Source organism: Ursus arctos, unplaced genomic scaffold, assembly GCF_023065955.2.
Source record: "Ursus arctos isolate Adak ecotype North America unplaced genomic scaffold, UrsArc2.0 scaffold_7, whole genome shotgun sequence".
NCBI lineage: Eukaryota > Metazoa > Chordata > Mammalia > Carnivora > Ursidae > Ursus > Ursus arctos.
In genome coordinates this window covers 60,022,157-60,048,943 of record NW_026623089.1, presented here as the reverse complement: position 1 = coordinate 60,048,943, position 26,787 = coordinate 60,022,157, and the positions used below count along the sequence as shown (strand labels likewise).

Here is a 26,787-nt window from a genome sequence, read left to right as displayed (position 1 = left end):
TTTTTGTTTGAAAGTCACTTTGCTTTCATTAAAAGAACCAGGTTGATTACTATGAGAGCCCAAGTACTTTATGTACTCAGTTCCTATACCGTCCATATAGTTTCAAGGTGTCACTATTGAGATTACTGTTGAGTCTGAATCTTGGCCACTTGCTCTACCCCAATTCATAGTGCTCAGTATAGTTGTAGAATGGTAACTGGAGCATTTTCTTTTTCTTTCCTCTTCCGTGGCCAACATTCCTGACCTGGTCTGACAGAGTATCTTCGATAGGTTGGCATCTAGAGACAGAACATGCCAAGTTTACACCTGTGTATCTACAGCATGTGTGCACACACAGAATAAGCAAAGTAAAGGTATGAGAGAGCACATTTTTCTTCTGAAGCTCATTAATCTTACACAGATAGCATTAATATTCCATCTACCAAAGGGAAGTAATAAGAAACTAGACATTTTATGGGTGTTGCAATCCCAGAACGTGTTGGCAGAAGAGAAATGGATTTGGACTCATGTAATTTACTGGTCAGGAAAAGGTATTCGTATTCAGGTCCAAATAACAGTAAAATGGGAGGGACCTAAATATTCAGCACTAGTTTCCCTATATAAAGTCTCCTCGAAGCTTTTCGGATTATTCTACACATTTATCACTTACTCTATCACTATCAGGAGTAAACAGACACGCTCAGGTGGTTTCATGTGTGAGAAGCATCCGAGGCAACCGAAAGGACGGAGGGAACAGAGTAAATGGTCAGAGGACCTACTCCATCAGGGAGCAACTGATCAGCAATACAATCAGTAACACAACTCCCAGCCTTCCAAAAAGTCAAATGTCTTTAATGAGGTAAGCATTGTAGTCCATTCTCTCCACCCTGCCTTACCAAGAATTAAGTCCCTAGCATGGAATTCTGACCATGGAAAGAAAGAACACTCTTATCAGAGGAGTTTGCTCTGAGAGAAGCCACACTGCCTTAGTTCCCACCTTTCTGTAGGGGTTGTAGTATGGTTAACGAGGTAGCTCAAACAGCCAAAGCAGCAAAACCTTCTGGAAGAAAATCAGCATAAAACTTTGGGTTCTTGGCAGACTTTAGGGGACAAGCAGGCAGTCTACTCCAGAATTAATATCTTGGGCTTGAAATTAATTTCACAACAAAATTAAATCAGATAGGACTTTCGAAAGTGTTAAGCAAAAAGTACCATTTTAAATGCAATGAAACATGTTTTGAAGAACAGTATTAAAAAGTCAAAAACTTACAAAAGAAGATTCACATAATCATTTGAACTATTCCTCAGCCCAACTTTTCTAGCCCAGTAGTCATCATCCATCCCATTAACTTTTGTGTCACGTGGGGCATTAATGTGAAATGTAACTGCTCACATTCCTGGCTGCATCCTGTCTGGAGTAGAAGGGGATATAATAAATAGCTCACACGGAGCTAAAAATGGTAGACAGAAACAACAGGAGGAAAACTAAGCAACTTACAAGGTCACAACTTGGGCTGCTTACTTTTTTCGTTTAAACTATGTGCTTTCAGATGAAAATAAAAGGCTGTCCCCTCCATATCCTGCAGGTGTCAGTGGAGGACTATGTATTTCCGGGAGCATTCAAATCGTTAAGGCTATGTGAACCTCAAAGCAACCAACTGGTAACAGTCAGCTATTAAAGCCAAGACTTCAAATTAAAGCAAATTTCCAAACAGAACTCATATTCAGCCGAGGCTGGCTGACTTTAGTCTCTTCCCTGCCGCTATTTCGCCTGCCTTCCTCCCACCCACAAAACTGTATTATCAGCTATCTCTGCTATGAAAAACACTTACTTGAAATTAATCACATACACTCATAATCATGGCTTTTTAAATTCATGTATGGGTTCTTCTTTCAATGAAAATGTGTTCATAAATAACAAATGGGAGTTACCTGTATTCCTTTCTTTAGTTGGGCCACAGGACAAGTATTATTGAGACACTTACGATGGCTCATAAAACCTACACCTGATTTTAGCCAAAAGGGTGAGAAGCGATGATGGCTCATAAAATCTGCAGAAAAGCTGGAAACTTATAAGAGTAAAACAAAGGAAAATTGTTCCAGAAAAGAATGCTGTATCATAAGAAAATGCTAGTAGTTGTCATGATGATGAATCCCCAGTAGTATGTATGTCATAAGAGGAAGAACTCTGGAACAAGCCATTTTCTGATAAAGTCCTTTTAATGGAAAATGTAAAACCCCTTTCAACTTTAATGTACAAAGCCATATGTAACACTTGCACTTTTAACAAATAAAAGCAAGCCAATGTTTTAAAAAAATACATCATTAAATGTATATATGTATATATTTACATAGCATATTAAGTTTAATATTTAGCTTTAAAAGTTCACATAAATTTTACCAAAATGAGACAATTTTAAATAAATTACACCTTTTGAAAATGTTTAATTGTACAGTCAATAGCTTCAACAAAATATTGAAGTGTCCATATTTAGTATCTACTTTATATACTTCATATTTTACAAATTTTACAATTATTTGGCAGTAATTTTCTGATTATGACATGAATGCTGTGCGATTCAGCAATTTCCCAAATGCAGGCAATAGCTGGTGTTTGTGTCCTATTCTCACAGTAACTGTCTCAATGTAGTGAAAAATATCAGTTATTTTAGTAAACTGTACAAGGTCACATTTACACTTGATCAACAATATAGCATAGAATTTTGTGGTTTTTTTTTTTTTCAAAAATAAATACATCATTTTAAATCTGGCATTTTCACAAACTTCATATACACTATAATACAAAAACAGCTATGAAGCGCTGCTTTTTAAATTTAGCTTGTTTTCATAACTAACATTGAATCACAGGAGCTGTGACGTATGCCATACTGCTGCGGTATCAGTAACAAGTAATTACTACAAAAGAGAATTTCTTGGCACTGATGGTTTTATGAAGCTTAAGTCAATGTGCATACATGTCATCGTTCAAGAGAAATTCCAGTTCAATGGCCTAAAAACATCAAACTGGACCACACCTAATTTTCTTCCATATCCTCTACTTCATCTTCATGTATCTTCAAAGCTCTCACCATTTCCTTGACTGCATGATACAATATATTTTTAACCTGAAAGAGATGTTGGTATTTCTAATCACTTCAGCTGGAGATAAAGTAACAAATGAAAATTGCTATTAAAACAATTTTTTTTCTTAATGAAAGAAAGCCAAATTCAAGAAAAACAAATGTCATGGTTGAAAGTTAGGATAAGGGCCACTAAAATTCAAACAATTAAACGCATATTGTTAGCCTGTGGTTGTTATCCAAATGTGACAGACTAGGCAGTGAGGACCTAAGCTGTTCTGCAGGTACCCTATCTCTGAATATAAAAGGCATGTAGAGCAGGAGCTTGTTAGAAAGCTTGTCTCTTACCTGTAGTTTATCATCATAATTGATTTCCTCCTTCAAAAGTCTCAGTTCCTGTGTTAAATGAAATGACTGTACAAGATGTTCTGGGGACACAAAGTCTTCAGTTACCTGAATACAGCTGTGAAAATTCTGTACCTATTCCCAAAACAAAAACAGTACAGTAAAAGATCAATTTTAGGAGGCAGGAATACCAGAGAACTTATTTTCTCCGAAATATCAAATGCATTTCAAAGCAGAACACTATACTTATATGAGTTACATCACTGAAAAGTTTTCATGCCTCCGAGGGACTTTGTATATGGAATTTTTTTAAGATTTTATTTATTTATTTGACAGAGACAGAGGCAGCGAGAGAGGGAACGCAAGCAGGGGGAGTGAGAGAGGGAGAAGCAGGCCCCTGGGATCATGACCTGAGCCGAAGGCAGATGCTTAGTGACTGAGCCACCCAGGCACACCGACATGGAATATTTTTAAATGATGGAAAGAACAGAACTTTTCCAGGAATCCTTCAGAGAGGCTGATAATCAGATCCAAAATTATCAATTTAGTCAAGGTGATTTTTTGGTGTTACTTAAAAAAAAAAAAAAAAAAAAAGCTAACTGGAAAGTGTCTGCTTTACCATTCAGTGCAAAGAATCTGATGTTTGTTGCTGCTCCTTTGGCTTTGAGTATTTGGGTCATTTCACTGTTACCTTTTTTTTTTTTTTAAAGATTATTTATTTGAGAGAGAGAGAGGAGGGGAGGAGCAGAGGGAGAGACCGAGGAAGAGAATCTCAAGGAGACTCCCCGCTGAGCATGGAGCTCAACTTGGTCGGGGCCTGAGATCATGACTTGAGCTGAAATCAAGAGCTGGACGTTTAACCGATGCCCCTCACCATTAACTTTTACAACAGAAAGTAAATGAAAGCAAAAGAAATGAAATTTAGTTTGTGAAGAACGGGGATGAAAACTGTAGTTCCAAATAGATCTATCACTCACAATAGTTTTAGAATTACCCGAGGATTTTATGTGTGCTTTTCTCAAATTACCAACTAAAGTAAACCTTCAGGCTCCAGTGGCATCAGTACCACTGTTCTCAATAGTTGTTCCTCCCCTGACTAAATAAATGGTTTTCACAAGAAGCCAGTCAACAGTCTTGTCTGTTCTTTGTACACCATGTACAAACTGACTTAGTACTTCCCTATTTCTTGGAACTGTTTTCTTCTCTTAACGCTTAGTATAATGACATAGAAAGGACCAAGCTGATCCAATCTGGATTTTATGACATTCTAGGTTGTCTTCTAGTGATAAGTGAAAGGATATCATAATATTCCTGGGAAAGGATAAATAACTGAAAACTAAGCATTTATACTAATTCTAATTTTTTTTAAAAGATTTTATTTACTTGGGAGAAAGAGAGAGAAACAGACAGAGAGGGACAAGCAGACTCCACGTTGAGCGCAGAGCTCAACACACGACTCTGAGATCAGGACCTGAGCTGAAATCAAGAGCTGGACACTCAACCAACTGAGCCACCCAGGCACCACTACACTATTTCTAATTTTAAAATGATGAAATTAAGTTTAACTGGGAGGCATGAGAAGAAGAAGATAATAAGTGGGGAATAGAGAAAAAATCTAACAATAGAGTGATGGATTCCAAAGGCCCTGAAATTCCTCCTCTGGGCAATGTCTGAACAGCTGCTCAAGTCTGCAGAGTTCTTTAGGTCAAGCACTGTCCCTCAACTGATAACCTGGTAGCATATATAAACATTCTCTTCCTTTAATCATTAGGCTGTCGGTTCCTCTGCAAGATGAACACAATGATGCCTCACATTTTCAGCACTGCTATACAGGCTCACTGGATCTTCACTGTGTCTCTAGAACAGATGCTCTATTTCACGGAGCAGGAAACTATGGATAAGAAGTTCAGTGCCTGTTCCAAGATAAACCAGCCAACAAATGGCAAGCTAACAGGAGCCCAGCTCCTGTAACATCTTGTCTAACAGATGCTTTATGGTCCTATATTAACTCAGTCACACCAGCATAGTTTCCAAATGTCCTATCTTGTTATGTCTTCCACTTATGTGAACATGCCATGGGGATTAAGTCCTTCAAAAGTTTTGGCATGTACCTTTCTTTCAGCATGTCTAGTTCTACTGTTTTATAATTTGTCTCTTCATCAATATTCTAATTTTGTTCATATGTCATCTTCCTGATCCTCTTTACCAGTTTCCTTTAGCTCTCTGAGTACATTTCAGACAGCTGACATAAAGTCTATGTCTAGTAAGTCCAATGTCTGGGCTTCCTCAGGGACAGTTTCTTCTGACTGTTTTCCCCTATGAATAGACATACTTTATAGTGTCTATGTATGTCTTAAAACTTTTTGCTGAAAACTGGACACCTGAACATTATAATGTGGTTACTGAAAATCAGATTCTCTCTCTGCCTCAGGGTTTGCTTCTGTCAGACAAGGCTGCAGTCATCCATTTCTTTTGTGACTTTTCCACACTATTCTTGCAAAGGCTGTGTTCCTTGTTGGGTATGATCACTGAAGTCTCTGTTCTGTTATCTCAGTGGTCAGCCAGTGACCTGTCAGAGATTTCCTTAAATGCCCCAAGTCAGCTGCCCTTTTCTTCACTGAACAGTCCCCCAATTGATGTATATTTGGATTAGATTCTAGAGTTCTAAAAAAAGTTGATTCTGTCAGTTTTTGCCAGTTCATGGTTGTTTTAAAATCACTTTTAGAACGGTGACTTTTATTAGTGCTTAAAAATGCTATTATGCTTTCTGATGACCTCAACCTGATAATATTTTGCTTAAAGGCTTACAGGTTAGAGTTTGAAGAGACAAAGTTTAGTCTTAAAAGTAGAACCCATTTGAACTTCCCATTCCACCAATCCCCTTTTTCAACTATCCTTGATTTATTTACATTTCACTTCCTTGACAGACTCTCTTATTCATACTTGTCCACAGGATCAATTGTAATCATAAATAGGTAATGTTAAGAAAATGTAACTCTTTGTGTTGACAGTAGGAAGGTTATCATCTTGACACTGTGAATGTCATATACATACTGACTTATGAGAACTTAAGAGCGAAAGATTTTGCCAAAGTCCTTTTAGCATTATGAATGCAGAAAATTCACAACTTAGCAATATTATAAACTATGAGTGAGAAAACATGATCAATTAAGATAAGTAGTTAAGCACAAATTTATCCTAAAGATTTTGTGGCTTAAAAAAAAAAAAACTGTTGCTGTTTAAAACGAAGGCCACTGGGGCGCCTGGGTGGCTCAGTAAGTTAAACATCTGCCTTCAGCTAGGGTCATGATCTCAGGTCCTGAAATCTAGCCCTGTGTCAGGCTCCCTGCTCAGTGGAGAGTCTGCTTCTCCCTCTACCCCTCTCCCTGCTCTCTCTCAAATAAATAAAATCTTTAAAATAAAATGAATGAATGAATGCATGAATGAAATGAAGGCCACTGAGGACATCAGGGTACTAGAGCTAAGCAAAGCAAATCCTGGAGGGCAGGGTCCACCTGCTCCACCTAGTGATATACTGGAGTTTCACAGATTCACTCATGTTTGCCAACAGAAGATTAAGCCTGCAATTGTTCTTAATATATGGAGGATTGTGGCTATGATACTTTCCCTCAGTGTGGCTTCTCAAAGTGCTCCCTGCTGACAAACCAGAATAAAATGTATCATATCTGGTCAAAACCATTTTTTGATTAGGTGCCTTGGGTTTGCAAGGCCTTTGTATTTGCAATGGTTTTTGAAGTGTGTTCCTCAAAGAGTAACATAAGCATCACCTGGGGACTTGTTAGAAATGTAAAATTTCAGGTCCCTCCTCAAATCCATTGAATCAGAAATTCTGGGGGTAGGGTCCTGCAATCTGTGTTTTATCAAATCTAGGAAATCCTGATGTATGCGAACACATGAGAAGCACTAATTTAGAGTCTGGGTTTATGTTAAGGGCTACCTGTAGTCTATTGGAAGTGAAGTCATCAATGAAAAGTTTTCAGGACCTCTAAGGACTAAGTTGGAAATAATAATACATCTCAAATCCAAATTAATATTGTGAACAGAGAGTTCTTACTTCCTTCTAATTCTCTCTCAAAACCACATTATCATCACTTCTGAGTCATGGACAACACCCTTTCAACAGAGTACACATAACCATGCTGTCATTATCACACCACATAAGGAAAAGAAGACAGAAATTTTTGTGCTTATAGCTGGCAATTCTATGCCAAGATATGCAGCAGAGTGGTCTTGGAACACTCAGCAAGTTAGTAGCAGAGCTCAGAATAGAATTTGCCAATCTAGGTTATACATGCTGTATTTAAGTATAACATCTTTTATACTCTAGAAATCTATGATGAAATTTGCTCTCTAGAATCTAAGTGATATTTCTATATATCTCAAAAGAAAGCATGTTTTCCTATGTACTTACGTATATAGTCATAATTGGAAGTTAGATTCCAACCTAAGTAAACTTTCTGAAGTAGCCAGAAGACACATTTAAGAAGAGGCCGAAGTTTACATGTTTGTACAAAGAACACAATATATATAAATTATGTAAAGTCATAACTTTGTTTTCATCTGTACTTGTGCAAAAATATGTTGTGTATGAGAACATATTTTCAGGCTGTCAGGACTTACAAATATTTAAGTGCATTATTCTAAACATGGGAGAGAGCAATGAAAAACACAGAAAACTGTCCCTGTGAACCTTACATTCCAGTGTGGATTAGAGGACAATAAACTAAGTAAATAAATTATGAATAATGTTAGAAGGTGATGATTGAAATGGAAAATAAAGCAGAGAAGATGACAGGGAATTTGGGGACACAATTTGCACTTTAAAACTAGGGTGGTTAAGGAAGACCCCACTGAGAAAGGTGACATCTGAGCAAACAAACCTTTAAAGGATGTGAAGAAGCAAGTCTTAGAGATACCTGAAAGAAGAATTCTGGGCCAGAGAATTAGCAAGCACCATGGCCCTGCGATGGACACTTGCACGGTGTATGTGAAAACTACAGAGAGAGCTGGGGAGCCAGAGAGAAGTAAGGAGGAGGGAAGGAGGGAAGAAAGACAGTGAAGGGGGTTATGTGTGTGTACACATGAGGGCATGGACAGGATACAAATACGGATCATTTAGGGCCTTGTGAAGCTTTGAGCAATGTTATGTGAGCTAAACTTTTTAAGAGGATCACTGTGCCTACTATTTTGAGAAAACATGGCTCTCTACCCACAAAAAAGCAACAGAGAGAGACACGTACATGGCATGGAATCTCTGTGGTAAACAGGGATTGCTTCTGAAGGAGGGCAACTGGGGGCAAAGGTGAGAAAAAGACTGAATTTTTACCGTAAACCCTTTTGTACTACTTAGATTCTTAAAAATCGTATCACTACATTACATTTCAAAATAAAAAATTATTTGAAAATAGCCTAAAACAACTAAACTATCCATACCAAAAAATACATATATATACATCGGACCTTGGTCCATACTTTGCACAATGTACAAAAATTAACTAAAACCAGATTACAGATCTAAATTTAAAACTAACCACAAGAAAGCTTCTAGAAGAAAATGTAAGAGAAAATGTTTGCTATCTGGGGCTAGGCAGCAATTCTGGATATACAACAATAAAAGTATGATACATAAAAGAAAAAACTGATCACCTGAATTTCATCAGAATTAAAACACTTCACTACATCAAAAACTAATGATGTACTGTACGGTGAATAACATATCATAATAAAAAAAATAAAAAATAAATTAAAAAAATAAAACACTTCTCTTAGGAAGACACCATTAAGAAAATGTAAGGACAAGTCACAGATCAGGACAATATATTTGCAAAGCATATATCAGATGTAGGGCTTATAAAGTAGAGTAGTTAAGAACACTCAAAAACTTACTAAGAAGAAAGAAAAATCCAACTTCAAAATGTATAAAATATTTGAACACACAGATTTACCAAAAGAGATATATAGATGATGGCAAATAAGCACATGAAAAGATGCTAGACATACTTAGTTATTAGGAAAAAGTAAATTAAATCTACAATGTGATACCAGTGCACACTTATTCAAATGTTTAAAAACCAAACTGACAATAAGCAGAGGAAACAGAAATCACATACACTACTTTGGGGAATAGAAAATGGCACAATCACTTTGGAAAACCACCTGACAGTTTCTTGTGAAGTTAATCATACATTTATTATATGACCAGGAAATCCCATCACTTGGTATTTATCAAACTGAAATGAAAATCAATGTTCACAGAAAAACCTGTATGCAAAATTTTTGGTGGCTTTACTTAATATTGTCCCAAGCTGGAAAACACCCAAATATTCTTCGATTAGTGAATGGATTTAAAAAACTGTTACATTTATATAATGAACAACTACCCAGCAATAAAAAGAATCCAACTACTGGTATACACAACAACATAGAAGAATGTTGAATTTATTATATATTTTAAAAGAAAAGTCAGACTCAAAGGCTACATATTATATGACATTCTAGTAAAGGCAGAACTATAGGAGGAAAACGTAAGTAGTTGTAGGAACGTCAGATGGGAGAAGTTGACTAAAAAGTGGCAGGAGGGAATTTTTAGGAGTGATGCAAGTGTTTGGTATTTTGTTGTGTTGTTACCTAACTATGTATTTGTCAAAACTTATAGAACTATGCACTAAAATTATACCTCAATTTAAAAAAATGCAATGTCCAGTTTAACTTTAGGAAAATAGATACTGGATAAGTCAAATAATTTATTAGGATTTTCAAGGGAACCTGTCTTGTATTATCAAAGAATTCTATTTACAAAAGATTGACTGTACTATCCTCTTAAATAGGCTGCTCCATTGAGGGTGTTTTACATTTTCATACAGATCAGCTCTTTTCTGATAGGACACTAGAAGGCAAAAAAAATGGTATGTGGGAACTTGAATCATAAATGATACAACATCCCCGAAATGATTAGGTAAGACCATGGGAAAATAAAACAATTTAATATAAATAATGCATTAAACTTAATACATTTAATGTATTTTTTTCTCCAAGAAGTTAAGGTAGTGAAACAGGTATAATTATTATGATGTTTGTATTTTACGGTCATAAATGCTATCTGATATCTAAGAATGATAAATCTAACCCTGAGCTTGACATGTTAAAAACTAAGCAACTATTATCACTTAAGGAATATTTGTGCTATTATATAATGGTGTAGGGAGTAATTGCATAGTTATATAAAATGTGAAAAACATTCCTTGGTAAAAAAAAAAAAAAAAAAAAAAAGGTACACATATCAGATACATCTCAACTACCAGGTGGTAGAAAATGTGGAGAACCAACTGAGGCAAACTAGGTTTTGGGGTTTTGGGGATTACTCTGCACACTCTGTTACTATGAGGGCTAACTGGTCTGTGGTAGCTCCAGTCTATTTATAGGAATCCACCGTATGCTTTTAACCCAATCCTCCATGCCCAGTATCTTTCTATGCCTTTTTTCCAGGTGCCACATAGTCAAGCCACAGAAACAAAGGTAACGTGTTTATTTTAGTTTTTAAATTTTATGGATTAATAGCTATAAAAATTACGTATCTTCCTTTGGACATGCTACTGCTGTTAGCAAACAACAAGGCAGGAGTTACACTAAAAGCCTGAATTATGGAATGGTCTAGCCAACACTTCATTCTGCTCAATCTGGTGCCTTAGAAAATATGTGATCTCTTAAGTCTTAATACTTAAGTGCTAAGTCTCACTACTGAGAACTGAACATATAGTATCTCTTTTTCCTCCATAAAAAGTCTTAAAAATGAGATTTTGATCCACTAAACCGGAAACAATACAAAAATGGAAATCTGGCTCACGCTGAAACAATTTAAGTTCTCAAAGCATTTAATTATGTAAGATCTCTTCAAGCACTGGAAAGCTATTTTAGTGATTTCTTAATGAAAGCTAACTGGGTGCAGATCATTCTCTAACTTGTCAGAACAATTTCTTTTTCAAAATCAGTTCCTTCAGTAATAGATGTGTGAGAAATAAGTTTTTATGTACCTGATGAAGTGCTCCTGCTGGTAACACAATGGCATCACCAAGGAACTGAATGAGAGTACAGGTTCTGACTCCATATTCCTCAAATAGTCTTTGGCGGAGCTTTTTGTTCACATACCAACTTTGGTCACGTATCGGATCATGTTCTGGTAGAACTTCAAGGCCTTGTTCTTTTGAAATCTGCAATATGAATTAAAATTGAAATATACGCTTCAATTTTAAGTAAGGGAAATAGTAAATTCTGTTCAGTTAAATTTCAATTTTCCTTACAATAACCATCTTTTGTTTTTAGAATCTTATGGAACAATGCATGTGCTTAAGTTAAAGAAAATAATGTTCTATAACAATTTGAAAAGCCAAAGGATATTAAAACAATATTGCACACTGAGATGCTGTTAATAAAATAAATCATACTAGCACCTTCTCACCTCTTCCATCCACCATGAAGTTTCCGTTCCTTTGGTTTCTTCCTTACAATTGTTTCAAAAGTATACCACAGAGATTAGGAAAAGCTTAGTTTAGTAGCTTTTTTGTCAAAAGCGGAACTATCCATATGTACAGACTTAAACATTTCCTGATCTTGCTTTTTTTAAAAATGTAAGTACAAAGATAAATACCTTTATGTTGCTAACCCTCTAATCTTTGACAAATCAATTTCAAGGGACCCTTTTACTAACCTGTGAAATAATCATTCTGCTTTAAAAAGCATAATTTATAATAGTTTAAGTTAAAATACTGGTAGGTATTCTGAGATAAGATAGAGGTACAGAGCTACAGCTCTTTTACTTCATACTGAACACAGAGACAAACCTTAAGTCCATTCTGAAAGAAAATGAAGTATAATAAGAAAAGCAGCAATGATGGTCCCTTTAATCACTATAATTGCAGATTTAGCAAATATTTGAGCAAAGGACCGAACTAACCATTCTAAATTAATATGTCAGTTTCATTCAGTGTCTAACAACTAAATTAAAGGTACGATTACTCAAAATTTCAGTCTATTCAACTAAGTATAACAGAGCAATTGATGTGGTTAAGAGCAGAATTACTGCCCACGTCAACAGCCAAAACTATTAATCGAATTAAAAAAAAAGATCCTACCTTCTTTAGATGTTTCTATGACATATTAATATTAATTTTCACCACTTTTCACCAAGGGTAACATCTGACTCATCAACAGATTAGTTCGTTGCTCTAAGGAGACAGGAGAGCACTAGCAACTGAGAAGTTGTTGCCATTCAAATACCTCAACACAAAACAGGCTTCAAAAGGAGCAAGAGAAAGGAGCTTTTGACTTTTAACAGTAAGAAGTCCCCTTCTCTTTTGAAGTAAAAATTACTTAATGATCTTATATTCCTGAATGCTAAATGAGGTTACATTGAAAAATTACTAAGTCCTTGCTCAAGGTAAAGAGATAAACTATTTGCAACCTAAATTTATACCTTTTGAAGAAATTCCCTTATCTTGTCAATGTCTTTCCCTGCATAAATATGCCACAGAGCACCAGGTATTTCACTTGAGTCCTTCAATCGTTTTCTTAAAATGTCATCCAAATCTTCTTCCTCAAATTTCTTGAGTATTCCTGAAACATAGGAGAATATTTTCAAATCGGTCCGTAAAAACTACCAGAAAGCCAAGTATCCTAGAATTGATCTACTAGAACAGTATAGTGCCTGACTAGATCACGACTCTTAAAGAGGAAGTAAACCCAGTAAACTGTTACATAAGAGAAAACACTGACCATGTGTAACAAGGGACAGAGTAACAGTAACTTTCCCGGATCATTTGTTTTCTGCAAACCAAGGAACGAGAGATTAAAAACTCAAGGGTTTCTAAATCAAACTTCACCAACTTTCTTCCTGTCCCAAGGGGGTGGTCATAACAATGATTTGTACTCATACAGCATTTCATAACTTACAAAAGACTTTCATGACCACTACTAACTACCTAGTAAGCTAGGCAAGGATCATAACCTCTATTTTATTTTTGGGGGGTGAGGGGCAGGCAGAGGGAGAAGGGGAGAGAGAATCCTAAGCAGGCAAGCACCAGCTCAGCGTGGAGCCCGATGAGGGGCTCAATCTCACGACCCTGAGATCATGACCTGAGTGGAAACCGAGTTGGATGCTTAACTGAATGCCACTCAGGTGCCCCAACTACAGTGAATATTTTAAAGAAATGTTCTTTTGAGAGTAAAAGAAATTTATTGTTTGCTATAAAGAATACATCAGGTGTTTCTTAATTTGTAACAGTAAATTCTTTTTTATGTTTAAAGTTGGTTGCAAGGATTTCTTTATTCAGACATTAAGTATTTACAATGTATGCAAGGCACTGTCCTAGAATGTTGGGGAATAGAGTTAAACAAGACCCAGTCAAGACCTCACAGAGTAAAAGAGAGTATTAATAAATGTAGGAAATAAAAATACCACACAGTGCGGTAAATGCAATCATAGGAATACAAAAGATATACAAAGACTGGTTCAGTTCTCAAATGTTATGTGTTAACAAAATTACAAACTGGCGACCTCAGAATGATTCCCCAATTTTTTTTTTCCTTTAAATTTTACTGTTCTTTGAGGTGCCTGGGTCAAAGTCCCGCAATGGGCTTCCTGCTTCTCCCTCTGCCTGCTGCTCCCCCTGCTTGTGCTCTCTCTCTGTCAAATAAATAAATAAAATCTTAAAAAAAACCCAAATAAATAAATTTTACTGCTCTTTGAATTAAAAAAAAAGAGGAGGGGTGGGGCACCTGGGTGGCACAGTCAGTTAAGCGTCTGCCTTAGGCTCAGGTACTGATCTCAGGGTTCTGGGATCAAGCCCTGCATCATGCTCCTTGCTCATCGGGGAGTCTGCTTCCTCCTCTCCCTCTGCCCCCTCCCCCTGCCCATGCTCTCGCTCTCAAAATAAATATATAAAATCTTAAGGAAAAAAAAGGAGGAGGGGGATTATTGCGGTAGGGAAAGCTTTTTTTAAATGAAGGCCTCTCTAGGAGGAGATGACAACATGAGCTACACTTTGAAGGGATTTGCCAGGGAGACAAGTGTGTAGAACAGCCATTCCAGGTGGAGGAAAAAGCTTATGCTTTAAGTAGGTCAGTATTTCTTGAGGTGTTTTAAGCATTTACCCTAAAACACTTTATTTTTTATTTTATTTTTTTAGATTTTATTTATTAGGCAGTGAGAGAGGGAACACAAGCAGGGGGAGTAGGAGAGGGAGAAGCAGGCTTCCCGCTGAGCAGGTAGCCCAATGCGGGGCTTGATCCCAGAACACTGGGATCATGACCTAAGCTGAAGGCAGCCGCTTAACGACTGAGCCACCCAGACGCCCCAACATTTTTTTTTTTAATCACTCCTTTTTTTGGTGATCATCTATAAAGAGTGACAAAAGCTTCAGATAAAGGCAGCCACAGGATTAAAATGATGAATGTTTTCTTAAAACACAAAATACTATACTATAAATGTGGGATGGGAGGTGAGCAGTAACAAAGACGAATAACGAAGTCTCAGCCTTCAAGGACATGAGACACTAGTGGAGGAGAAAAGCAGGCATAACTTCTGTTTGTAGAACAAATGCTATAGGGGCTGATTGGAACAAAGTGCAATGAGGCACAAAAGAGATCATTGACTCTGTGGAGTCACAGGCTTTGAAAAGATAAGTATTCTGAAGCGCACGTCACACATTTCTGTATCAGAGCTGGGACTACAATCCAAGTGTGCCTGACTCTCAAATCCTTGGGAGTCGGGGAGGCAAAGAGTTTATCAATTATAATTAAGTGTCAATTTAGGAAGCTGAGAAACAGTATGAGTTTTTAGTTTTGGGGGAATTTAGGTTGTGTTTTATGGAAGCTGTCAAATACACAGAAAAGTAGAGTGAATACTATAGGAACCCCCATGTCCTCAGCACCTAGTCATTAAGCTTTACATACATTCTTGGCTCCAGACAGAGAGCTGGTGATGTACGTGGTGACTGGGTCATGCACAGAATTTCATATAAAGTACCTGTAAACTAGAAAAGGTAGAAAAAAAACTCTCTGACTCTAGGAAAGCCTGGGATTCTATAAGGTTAGTTAAGAACTAGGGGAGTAGTATCACAGAAGCTAACGGCCGTATGTAAAGAAGAGGCAGTGATCAACAACAGTGCCATTTACTTCAGAGGGGCAAGCATTAAGAAGACCAGAAAGAAATCACGAGACCACTTATCCAGTTGTGAATGTTAGTGAGGGCTGCAGTAATAGTAATTTCAGTGAGGCAGCAGGTATAAGGCCAACTTGCATTGAACTGAAATGTGAGTAAGAGCTGACAAAGACAGCAAAGAATTTGTTATGAAGGCAGGAGCTATAGGATGGTGGCAAGGAGATGAGATTTGAAGGTTTTCTTCTGAGAAAGAAGGAATAGTCTAGAGTGTACTTCTACTCTGAAGAAAATAACTAGCGCAGAGGAAAAGTTTAAAGACCTATTTACATAGAAGGCGACAGCAGATGGAACAAGGTTTCAGAAAGAAATCCAGAGGATGGAATCTAAAACCTACACAATGGACAGAATGGTTGCATCTACTTAGGAGAAAAGATCCCTTCTGTCTCTGACAGTAGAGGGAAAAAAATGAAGAATGTTTGAGGCACAAACCAAATCTTAATCATCCTCAGAACCCCAGGACCCAGTTTCTATTCTCCAATAAAGTGTTTATAAGTAAGCCTAACAGTTTATTTTCACAAACAGAACATTTAAAGATAGGAAAGGAGCAAATAAAAATGCTAATTTTTAAAATTAAAAGTTCTACTATATTGAAAAAAAGACAGGTAAATAAAGCATTCTTAAAGTAATAAAGATTAGAATATCTCTATATCCACTGCAATTCTTTTTGCAATCTTTGCTGTTTACTCAGAGGCTGATATTCTAGATAATAAATCCGAGTGTGTGTGGTTATTCAATTTCATTCCAGACCTCTATTCTTCAAGTTTCTTTACCTGCTTTTGAGAGAATGCCATTTCCTTTTGCTATGCCAACATAGACTAGAATATTTACGACGTCAGAGACTTCCACGTGAAGGTTTGTCGTTCCTATGTCATGATCTTTAGCAGCAGCTACACCTGTGTGTAAAATAGAATTTTATTTGACTGAATACATATCCTAGATATTCTCCCTAAAATCAGCTCTATGAGGAAAATTCGTTAATTGTAATTTGAGCTTTAGTTTCCTTGCTCCAAAGCCTGCTCCCCAAGAGCCACAATCCAAGAAATTTCCACAAAAATCAAATTACTAGAAGAAGTAAATATTTTGCAAGGAATTAGCAAGTACTTAACTATATTGGCTATTAATTTCTAATATAATGTTTGACAGAAAAAAAAGATTTCAATGGATTACTAAAAAACGGATTTAGTAGAGCCTAAAAAATCACTAGACAATTTATCATCGGACAGAAGTTAAAATTTCATGTAATTCCAAGTACACAGAAACGCAAATATATACCCACCATAGGCACTGCACAACCTGGGTCCTAGATCAGGGCGTACAAAAAATCCTGGCAAATGAGAGGCCAAGTTGAATTTTCCTTCTGGATTACAATATTCTGGCAATGGTAGGCTTTTTAAAAGATCTTCGTATCTGAAGAATAACAACATTGACTTCTTTTGAATACAGATTAACATTCTTAGGTGCCTTCATATACAAAATTTTCAGGCTGTTTGAAACCTAATACAACCTTTCCTTAAGGGTTCTGACAAATAACACTTTCCTTGATTTCATTCAAGTTTAAATCAATGCCTAACACAAGGACAAGCACACAACAGAAGTGACACTGACTAAAACTGCAATTCTGTTTCTCTAATCATAGCAAATTAAAAACATCAAGAGAAGGGAGGTCCTAAACAGGACCGCGCATCCTTTGATATTAGCATTCTTTCCTTTACTGCCCTAACATAAAGACTTCATCCTGCTGAGAATACAGAGATTGGGTTTTGTTCTTAATTTATTTTTAATTGGCAAGGAAAATGCCTGAAGGTCAAATATGTAGTTCCTTATCCTACTTCTGGGGATAATCTCAGCTCAATTTAAAAAACCCAAGGATTAAAATAACAAGTTTTAAAAACATGCACCTTGTTGGCATCATAGTCTTGAAGTCTTCTCCTGAAGGGCAATCTTTCAATTTTAAAACAACTGTTTCTCCACTTTTCGTTTTTTGTCGTTCTATAAAAAACACAGTTTATTATTAAAAGGTAATTTCTGCCTTTTAATTTTCATTAATGTTTGAAGAGGAAGGAAGAGATGTAAAATGAATGACTCGATTGTTGTACAGTAGGTATTTAATGAATGCTTGCTTATTGAGTTTAATTTCTTATGTACTTATATAGTATTAGGACTTTTATTCCTTATGTATTTAGGTATTTGTAATATTGCAAAAATATTCTTTAAAAATCTGTTTACAATTGTTATTGAAACTAGTCTTACATTTTTACTTTTAATTTTCTAAGTGTTTTACATAACTTTTATAATTCTCAAAGGTTTATGGGATTGCCAAAAATATTCCCTATATAAAGAAACATGGTATAAATAAATTAGGGGTGGAATCAAGAAATAAGACGCAGTCTCTTGTTTCCAAGTATCTGTCTCTTCTTTATTAGCCAAAATAATTTAGAAGTTTCAAAGATTAAAAATCTGTTAAGTCATATTTGCAATTTATAATTTTGGGGGGATATGTTTCAGAAAACAGTAAAACAAACAAAAAACAACATACTTGAAACTTCTTCAAAACCATCCCAGAATTCCTTAACATTGGCATTTGAAATAATGCTGTCTTTGCAGTTCAGGAGATCAGCTTGGTGGTCTCCAAAATCAAGACTAATTGATTCCGCCTTCCACAAGCTAATGTTCATTTTCTTATGCACACCAGAAACCACTGCAGGCTTATAAATAAATAAATAGATAGATCGATAAGTAAGTTAAAAGGTATATGGACACTTCCAAAATTCGATTTTATACACATATACAACAAACAGATAACATGTTAAATTTTAGGACTAATGACAAATTGTGAAAATAAAAGGACTACTGAAAATAGTCCCTAACCTGAAAAGCTGTACATAATATACTGTCAAAGAGAACAGGTAATGAGAGAATGCCATGTAAAATACATTGCCATTTTTTTAAAATTAAAATTAACATGTAGTAAATTTTCAGGAAAGAAGTCTAGACTAAAAATTTCAGTTCTAGGTAGTATAAATATGGATTTTTGGCTGCTTTATTTATAGACTAGTTTTTGAAGGCAGAACATAACCTACTTATATATCTATATGTGTGATATATATAATAAGATTTTAATAGAATACATATAGGCCTTGAGATTAAAACATAATTTGTATCACTTAAAACACATATACACATTCTTTACCTCCACAAGGATCATGATAAATAAAAATATTAAACAACCAGGCAAGACATTAAATTTCAAGCTTAATGGCTGACTCCCTGAAAGTAAATCTCTCCTACGAAATCATATGAATTTGAATTCCCTCACGGGTATCTAACCCAAAAACTAACAACTGAAGATTTAAAGCTTCTAAAACTCCAATGCTGATGTAAAAAAACCTCTACAACAATCTGATATACTATCCCCAAGGTTTTGGGTTTTTTCAATTCCTTTATTTTAAAAGAAGCAAAATCTGGGATATAGAGAACAAAGAAAGTTGTGACTTGAGAATCTCTTATGAAATATATTTATTAAGTCATCTTAAACTTCATTAAGATAATTATTATTTCGGGTACCACAGAGCAGAATAACCTCTAGCTAGGGTTCTTATCACAAAAGATATCTCAGAAGAAAAGAAAAACAACAAAAATCACCTGAAGGCTGCTTAACTACTTATTTGGGGCACCACTCCATTAAACTTCCCTTCAACAGGCTAATAATACGATCAACTATTAAAAACAGGTTCAGCTATTAATTACCTATTGTTGACAATTCAGGTATTAATTCCCAGCCCCTATTATGGCTATCCAATAATACTCCTATTAAGCCCTATGCCACTCTTTCTAATGGTAATCATATTGTTAAAAAAATGAGGGGCAAGTAATTATCTAGTATATTAGAATATTCTCAAGCAGAATTCTTAGGCTACCATCATCATCATTTTCTCAAAATACTGGAAACCTTCCTATTTTGATTCCTTGCCTATAGCCTTATTTTCCTCTAATTCAATTTCCAATCTGTTTTGCTATCAGTTATTTTAATACGTCAATCTGATTACTTTGACTCATCAATTAAAACTATCATCTATAGGATAGAATTCAAACTCCTTAGTGTAATACACAAAGGGCCTTCATAATCATAACCCTAACTACCATTTCTCACCATTCTCCCACAGAACTCTTTTATCTATGTTCCAAACAAAACTACTTAAGAGTTCCCCAAGCACCTGATGCTTTTGTTTATTTCCAACCTCTTGTTCACATCTAGAAAAATTTCACTTAACCCCTGAGGCATCAATTCAGACTAGCATTTCTAAATTAGTACTCTAGCCTAATCACTCCCTCTTTGGGTTTTTATAGCACTTTAACAAAGTTCTCAGAATATTTAATGTACTTATTAAAATAATTATGTGACGGCTCAAGCACACACCAAATCAAGTGGTCTAAATTATGACCCGCCAATGGCATCAGGGCTTCAAGGGGAGCCAACCAAAAAACAAAGGGGAAAAAAAAAAAAAAGGAAATAAGAACCTAAATATTGTGTATGTGCATTACATGGGTATGAATTTTTTCTGGGGAGAAAGGAACAAAGTTTTCTTCACATTGTGAAAAGGATTAGTGACCTAAAAAGATTAAGAACCACTGCACTAAAATAGTTTACTCATCTTACTTATTTTCATACAACTTACTCATTTTTATATCCTTAATAGCCAGCACAAAGACTAGATTTTATTAGGAGCTCAGTAACTACCTGTTCAATGAAGAAAGTAAAATAAAATGCAAATGATGTTTTCCAGGAAGCAAGAAAAAAACAACACAATACTAAATCATGCAAATTTTTAATTTTGTTCACAAAATTTCTTCATTAATGTAATATATTGCCATCTGAAATGTGTCTTAAGCATTCTATGAAAACTCTGGTAAAAGAGAAAATCATTTTCATTTGAACAGAATTAAATATGTCATTCAAGATATGATGAATAAATGATCTATGGATGAACATTAAAGGCAAAAAGATCTACACATTTTGTTAATCTGAGGTAAATGCTTCTATAGATATGAATCTGTTAACTGGACTAAAATACAAATGTAAAAAAGGAAGTACCAAATTTTGTAAATATATGGCTTTCTTAAAAGTCTTTTGACTGATAGCTAAAAAATATAACATCAATCAGTGCTTCCCTATTAATTTATATAAATCTGACCAAAAAATAAGAATTCAGAAACAGTAATTCTGATAACCTTTTTGTTTTTGATATCTTACTTCCAAATGTGTTACGTACTATCTTTCCCCTTTGTTCCTATCCAACCGTTTCAGTTTCACTAATCAGCTTAAAATACTCACTTGTCCATGTTTCCAACACTCTCTGAAAAGCTTCCAATTATTGGTATTTTTATAATCCTTAAGCCACAGAATATGCTGCTCACAGATCCAAGAATGTGGTATATCACTGTACAATTTATTGTTTTCCTCCATGGGTGATTTTTTGCTCTCTTTAGGCTCTTCTTTCAGCTCTGGTTTTACATTTATCTTAGAGGCTTTATTTGGTGGAATTTTGTTTTCAACAACTGAAGCAATTATGTCATCAAGAATGTTTGGCATAGTCCTTCCACTTTTACCACTCTATTAGGGAAAAAGTTATATTTTGAGAGGAAATGTATACATCTTTAAACATTCACTTTGGTTTATTACTAACATAGCAAACAACCAACACAAACATTTTATGTGCCTTCAAGAATATGTAATCATGTCAGTGGATATGCATCTATAGTCCTTACACTGTTCCTAACAGATAGGAACCAGAAGTCTGGTGGTCTTCTACGTGAGAAACTATCAGGTCCGCAGAAAGTCTAAGTGTGGCCTTTTATATTATTTTAGGGCTAGGGCAGAAGAGAGAGATGGGTGGAATCTCCCATGTACTTTTACAGATCACTAAAAATTTGTGCCTACCTATGCAATTATTGTTTCTTATTTTCTTCTGGTGCATAATTAAAACAAAAACTGATTACTAAATATTTTAAGTAATAAAACATTAACCATGTGATTTATTTCCCCTACAAAATATGTCATTTTCAAATTCTGAAGTAGTCCCTTAGGGCTCTTCTGGCATTAAATGCCCCTCCCCACAACCGTTTTCATCTTGGAAAAAAAACCCCAAACCTCCAGCTTTTAAGCTATGAAATTTATAATGCAATTGGGAGTATATCTAGTAATAAGTGTATTTTATTTCATTTGCATCTATCTCTTGTGTAGCTCATAGCCAAATCATCTAAATTTAAGGTCCATATGAAAACCAAAAATCTGGCATCTTACTCACTGGAGTTCCCATTGAATACACGGGGGCAAAGGCAATGCCAGCATCTGTAGAACCCACACGTAGCTTGCCAGCAGTCGTGGTCAGCAAATCTCGTAAAGTTGAGCCCTGTTCATTATTCTGGGACACAGGAGGTGATGTTCTGCTATTTGGAGAATCAGGGTTGTCTTGGTCTCTCTCTTCTTTAATTTGCTTTTCAAGGGCAAATTCTTTGTTTTCTGAAATACAACATTTACAAAATTCAAATAAAATTAAGCACGCTACTAAAGTACAGAAAAAACTGGGACCCTACATTTGACAGTGAGAGGTAAAAAGTGTAGCACTAGTGATTTATTCACCTGAACACACACCAGAGGATGGATTAGATCCTTCAAAATGGAGTCAAACAGTTTGAATATGAAAAGGCCTTCCTCAATATCTCAGACATGTAGCTGAGTTTGCACCTGTCACAAATGAAAAATGCTACAGCTAAGACAGGGAGAAAGTATAGTTTAAGTTACAAATCTACTGCCCTGGTGGCTTTAGTGATATGCTCATCCACAAATGATTCTGTAACTAATTTTGATACAATCATAGGAAGGTGAGTTCCTAACAATAGAAAACAAATGTTTTCCTGAATCTAAGCCATTCATAATGCAAGCAAAAGACAAATATAGATTATAATAAGTGAATATTATACATTAATGTACATTGTTGGTTATATTATGGTCCTCTATTACATATTTAATTATATTTACCTTTTTTTTCCTCTCTGGACTTTTGCTCTGCAAGATCTGCTAACCAGTGCAGTGGTGACTGGGATTCTGGAGGAGTTAACTTGCTGTCTGTGCTTACGTCACTCCCTGGGCTGCTGTTGCCATTACTCTCAGACTTCTGAGGGTTATTTTGCTGCTGAGACTCAGGCATGCACAGAGAAATTTTATTACTGTGATTAAGAACATTCTGTAAAACCTGTAATGGTAGAACAATTAAACTTTTAAAATACTACCTTTTCAATTATTCAGAGTTAAATGTAGTAGATATATTTATACAGTAAATTAGAAACATAAGTTCATAAAACCCAAGTCCTAAATTGGATTTCAAATATGAAAGCTGATTAATTTAACCATGCGTTTCACTTGAATAATTAGAAAGTTGTACTCACTTGAGATACACCATTCATTGCAGGAAAATTTCCAACTTGTATATTCTGTTTGTTAGTGCAATGACAATGGGATTTAATACCGTATTTTTCTCTAAGAGTGTGCATCACATCTAGAAGATCTGTCAAAACTACAAAAAATAATAGTGTATTTAATAAAAGGATTACCCCTAGTTGTTAAGATCGTAAAACTTTTTCCTGTTTTTCTTATGCAGGTTTTCTTGTGTCCTTTCACTTTTCTTCCCGTTTTTTCCTTCATCTCTTCCATATATTTCAGGTTTGATCATTCAGCCAAATTCATGTTCTCTATTTCTCTCTTACCTCTACTATTAAAAATTCAGTATGCTCAAAAAAGGGAGAATATCATAAATCTAATAAGCATTTTCATTACACTCTAGTTATCCCCCTCTAAAATGGTTCCTCTGGGCTTCTTTGTCACTGGGGCTGGGCTTGCCTTGCTAGTGTTATTACATAGAAGATTCTAAGAAGTGAACAAAAACAATTCAAGATCAGATAAATCTTACCGCTCCGTTCTATTATACTCCTACATACTCCTAAATAATCTAGAGTAAGCAAGAGCTATTACACTACTAAGTAAATAATGTGCATTTATACTTACCAGAACCAGGTATAATTTGAGTTGGCATTAAATGTTTGTGATCATGAGGCTGTCCCTTCACACACTTCATCCAAGCATACAGTTCTTTATCTGTATGATTACAACATATATACTTTTATATCTGTCATGGTTTTATAATTATAAAATTGGTGGCTTGTATATAAAGAACTTAACATTTTTTTTTAAGATTTTATTAATTTATTTGACAGAGAGAACGAGCACAAGGAGGGGGAGCTGCAGAGGAAGAGGGAGAAGCAGGCTCCCTGCTGATTAAGGAGCCCTGATGCAGGGCTCAATCCCATGACCCTGAGACCATGACCTGAGCCAAAGGCAGACACTTAACCAACTGAGACACCCAGGTGTCCTAAGAGCTTAACAATTATATAAAATGCCAATAGTAGGCTTCAAATGTTCAGTTTTTTAAAAAATAAAACAGTTCCATCTTTATGAGAATTTTATAAAAACAAGATACAAACTTGATATAATGTATCAACTGATAGAGGCTTTTCTAAAACTACCATGTATTTGTTACCTCTATCTTCCTTATTTGATTTTAGCTTCTCTGTCACTAATCTCCTTTTATCTCTTCACTATTTTCTATGCAAAAAAGTACTGTTGCCTGACCTTAGTACGTTAGACTGACACAAACTTGAGGCTACTGCTATTTTTCTTTTATGTTTTAAAGACATGTAGACAAACTGCCACAAGATGTCAAAAAGCTGCTATTTTACACAAAATATTTGTTACTACTGCCTTCAAACAAGGCTCCATACCTGGAGTTGTAAACATACTGAGGCATAGCATGAGGCAAATAATACACAGGAAAAACATTCAATTATCTTGATCTCAAGAAAATCTTTTTCTATAAATTTAATGACAGACAGCTACTTACATTGTAGCTGTAACAGCTTCAATAAATACCAAATAGCTCATTATATTCAGCATAAAAATCCACAACTATTATTTCATGAAAAGCTTCAGATGAAATAAAATTCAAATCCAGGCTAAAATGTCTAAAACTGGTTTTCTTTAAAAGCTTTCCAACTCGGGCTGCCTGGGTGGCTCAGTTGGTTAAGGATCTGCCTTCGGCTCAGGTCATGATCCCAGGGTCCTGGGATCCATCTCCTTGCTCAACGGGGAGCCTCCTTCTCCCTCTCCTTCTGCCCCTCCCCCCTGCTTGTGCTCCCTAGCTCTCTCTCAAATAAATAAAATCTTAAAAAAAAAAAAAAACCCAAAACCCAACTTTTCCCCCCAGAGCCTACACAGTTAACTTATGTTTTCTAACTGTTTATATTTTAGACACTTATGCTAATTACCACTATATAAAGGTACAACCTAGTCAATGAGTTTATTACAATATTTAACAGTGAAACAGATATAGAGATAACAGAATATAACTTAAGGCATATAGATTATACTAAAAAAAAGATACAGTGACTGACAGACTATGCTTTTAAAATTAACTGTACTATGAATATCAATAGAAACACCCATTATTTAGGTTTATTATATATACCTTATCTTATTCAGAAAATGCTATATACTCATATATATGTGCATACAATATAGCAAAATATAATAAATTAATTTTTTAATTAGACAAAGGGAAAACAAAAGTAATATGGAGTCAGGAAAAAGGAAGATAAAATGCACGTGATGAAGTTTTATAACAGTGCAGCTAATTCTATTAACAGAAAATATCCAAATATATTTTTATAATTTTGAAGATAGTAAATGCCTAAGATACATTCCTTTTTTTAAAAAGATTTATTTATTTTACGGGGAGAGAAAGCATGTGCATGCATGCATGTACACTGGAGTGGCAGAGGGAAAGTTCTAAGCAGACTCTGCGGAGCGCAGAGACCAATGTGGGGCTCGATCTCACGACCCCGAGATCACGGCCTGAGCTGAAACCAAGAGTCAGATGCTTAACTGACTGCACCACCCAGGCGCCCCTAGAATGCACTCCTTACTATAGTTTCACATTTTACTCATATTTTCTGTCTTTTGCATATCACAGAAACACCTGGCCGTGATGTCTGGAAACGTGCCCCCACTCCAGGGGTCTTTCTGGATAAGTGCTCAGTGTTTAAGAAAAAGAGTTAAAAGGCTTTCATAATCTTACCAGTGGAAAAGATACTGACGGCTAACTCATGGTTTACTTATCTGATACACAATTCTGAAAAAGAGTACCTGGATATGAAAATGATGTTCATCATTTTTAGACATTAAACAGTTTCTATCACTAAACATGATTTTACTTCTAATATTTACAATTTGAATCCTCTCATTTCATGATGACTTTATCCCAAACAAATTACTGAAAAATTTCAGGTTACTAGTATTAGGAAGCTACTTCCAAGTTTGCCTTGGATACACTTTCTAAAAACACTTTAAGAATGAGAAAAGGTGAATTTAGTTACCTCCTTTTTAAATTTTATATTATCTCCAGATGTACTAACAGGCAGAACACCTGTTTTTGTGCCACTTTATCTAGAGATTAGAAATAATAGATTCAGAGACTACTTTCATATGTAATAAAGACTTCTTCATTCTCTAAGAACTAGGGGATAAATGATACTGACGGAAGCATATTCTTGAACATTTTGATTTGAACTTTATGGTCTTCAGGACAGAGAACAAACTGATGGAAGAGGAAGGTGGGTAGGGGATGGGCTAGATGGGTAATGAGTATTAAGGAGGGCACTGGTGATGATCCCTGGGTGTTGTACATAGTGATGAACCACTGAATTCTACTCCGGACCAATATTGGTTATACAGTTAACTATGTTAACTAACTAGCAATTAAATAAAAATTTGAAGGAAAAAAAAAAAGAACTTTATGGACCAATTATTTAGAAAAATCAGTTCATATAAGTAAGTCTTCAGTTGTGACTTATGTGCATGACCGTGTAATTAACAGGTTCTAGAACGGACTTCGGGCTCCTACACACTGGAATCTGAAAGTAGCAAAGCTTATCCTAAACTGGGCTACATTAAAGAACTACCTGCTTGAGGGGTGCCTGGGTGCTCAGTCAGTTAAATGTCTGACTCTTGATTTCACCTTAGGATCATGGGATCGAGCC

General features: G+C 35.5%; 1 protein-coding gene across 9 annotated transcripts in view; it reads right to left on the bottom strand.

Annotated features, from left to right (window-relative positions):
• Window positions 1-2,180: 2,180 nt before the first annotated feature.
• Window positions 2,181-26,787, bottom strand: part of JMJD1C (jumonji domain containing 1C) — a 322,853-nt gene continuing 298,246 nt past the window's right edge. For 6 of the 9 annotated variants that reach the window (XM_057308405.1, XM_057308401.1, XM_057308404.1 and 3 more), the window contains 12 exons: window positions 23,702-23,791; window positions 23,086-23,213; window positions 22,679-22,892; window positions 21,945-22,159; window positions 20,972-21,250; window positions 18,176-18,344; window positions 17,538-17,628; window positions 16,916-17,046; window positions 16,410-16,532; window positions 12,895-13,034; window positions 11,456-11,632; window positions 2,709-3,539 (listed from right to left, as the gene is read on the bottom strand). In XM_057308405.1, coding sequence (XP_057164388.1) covers window positions 3,267-3,539; window positions 11,456-11,632; window positions 12,895-13,034; window positions 16,410-16,532; window positions 16,916-17,046; window positions 17,538-17,628; window positions 18,176-18,344; window positions 20,972-21,250; window positions 21,945-22,159; window positions 22,679-22,892; window positions 23,086-23,213; window positions 23,702-23,791 — 2,030 coding nt within the window. In that variant the 3' untranslated portion in view covers window positions 2,709-3,266. Of the gene's footprint in view, window positions 3,540-11,455; window positions 11,633-12,894; window positions 13,035-16,409; window positions 16,533-16,915; window positions 17,047-17,537; window positions 17,629-18,175; window positions 18,345-20,971; window positions 21,251-21,944; window positions 22,160-22,678; window positions 22,893-23,085; window positions 23,214-23,701; window positions 23,792-26,787 lie in introns of all 9 variants that reach the window. The other 3 variants (XM_044386106.3, XM_026504300.4, XM_057308400.1) reach the window with 2 other exon arrangements.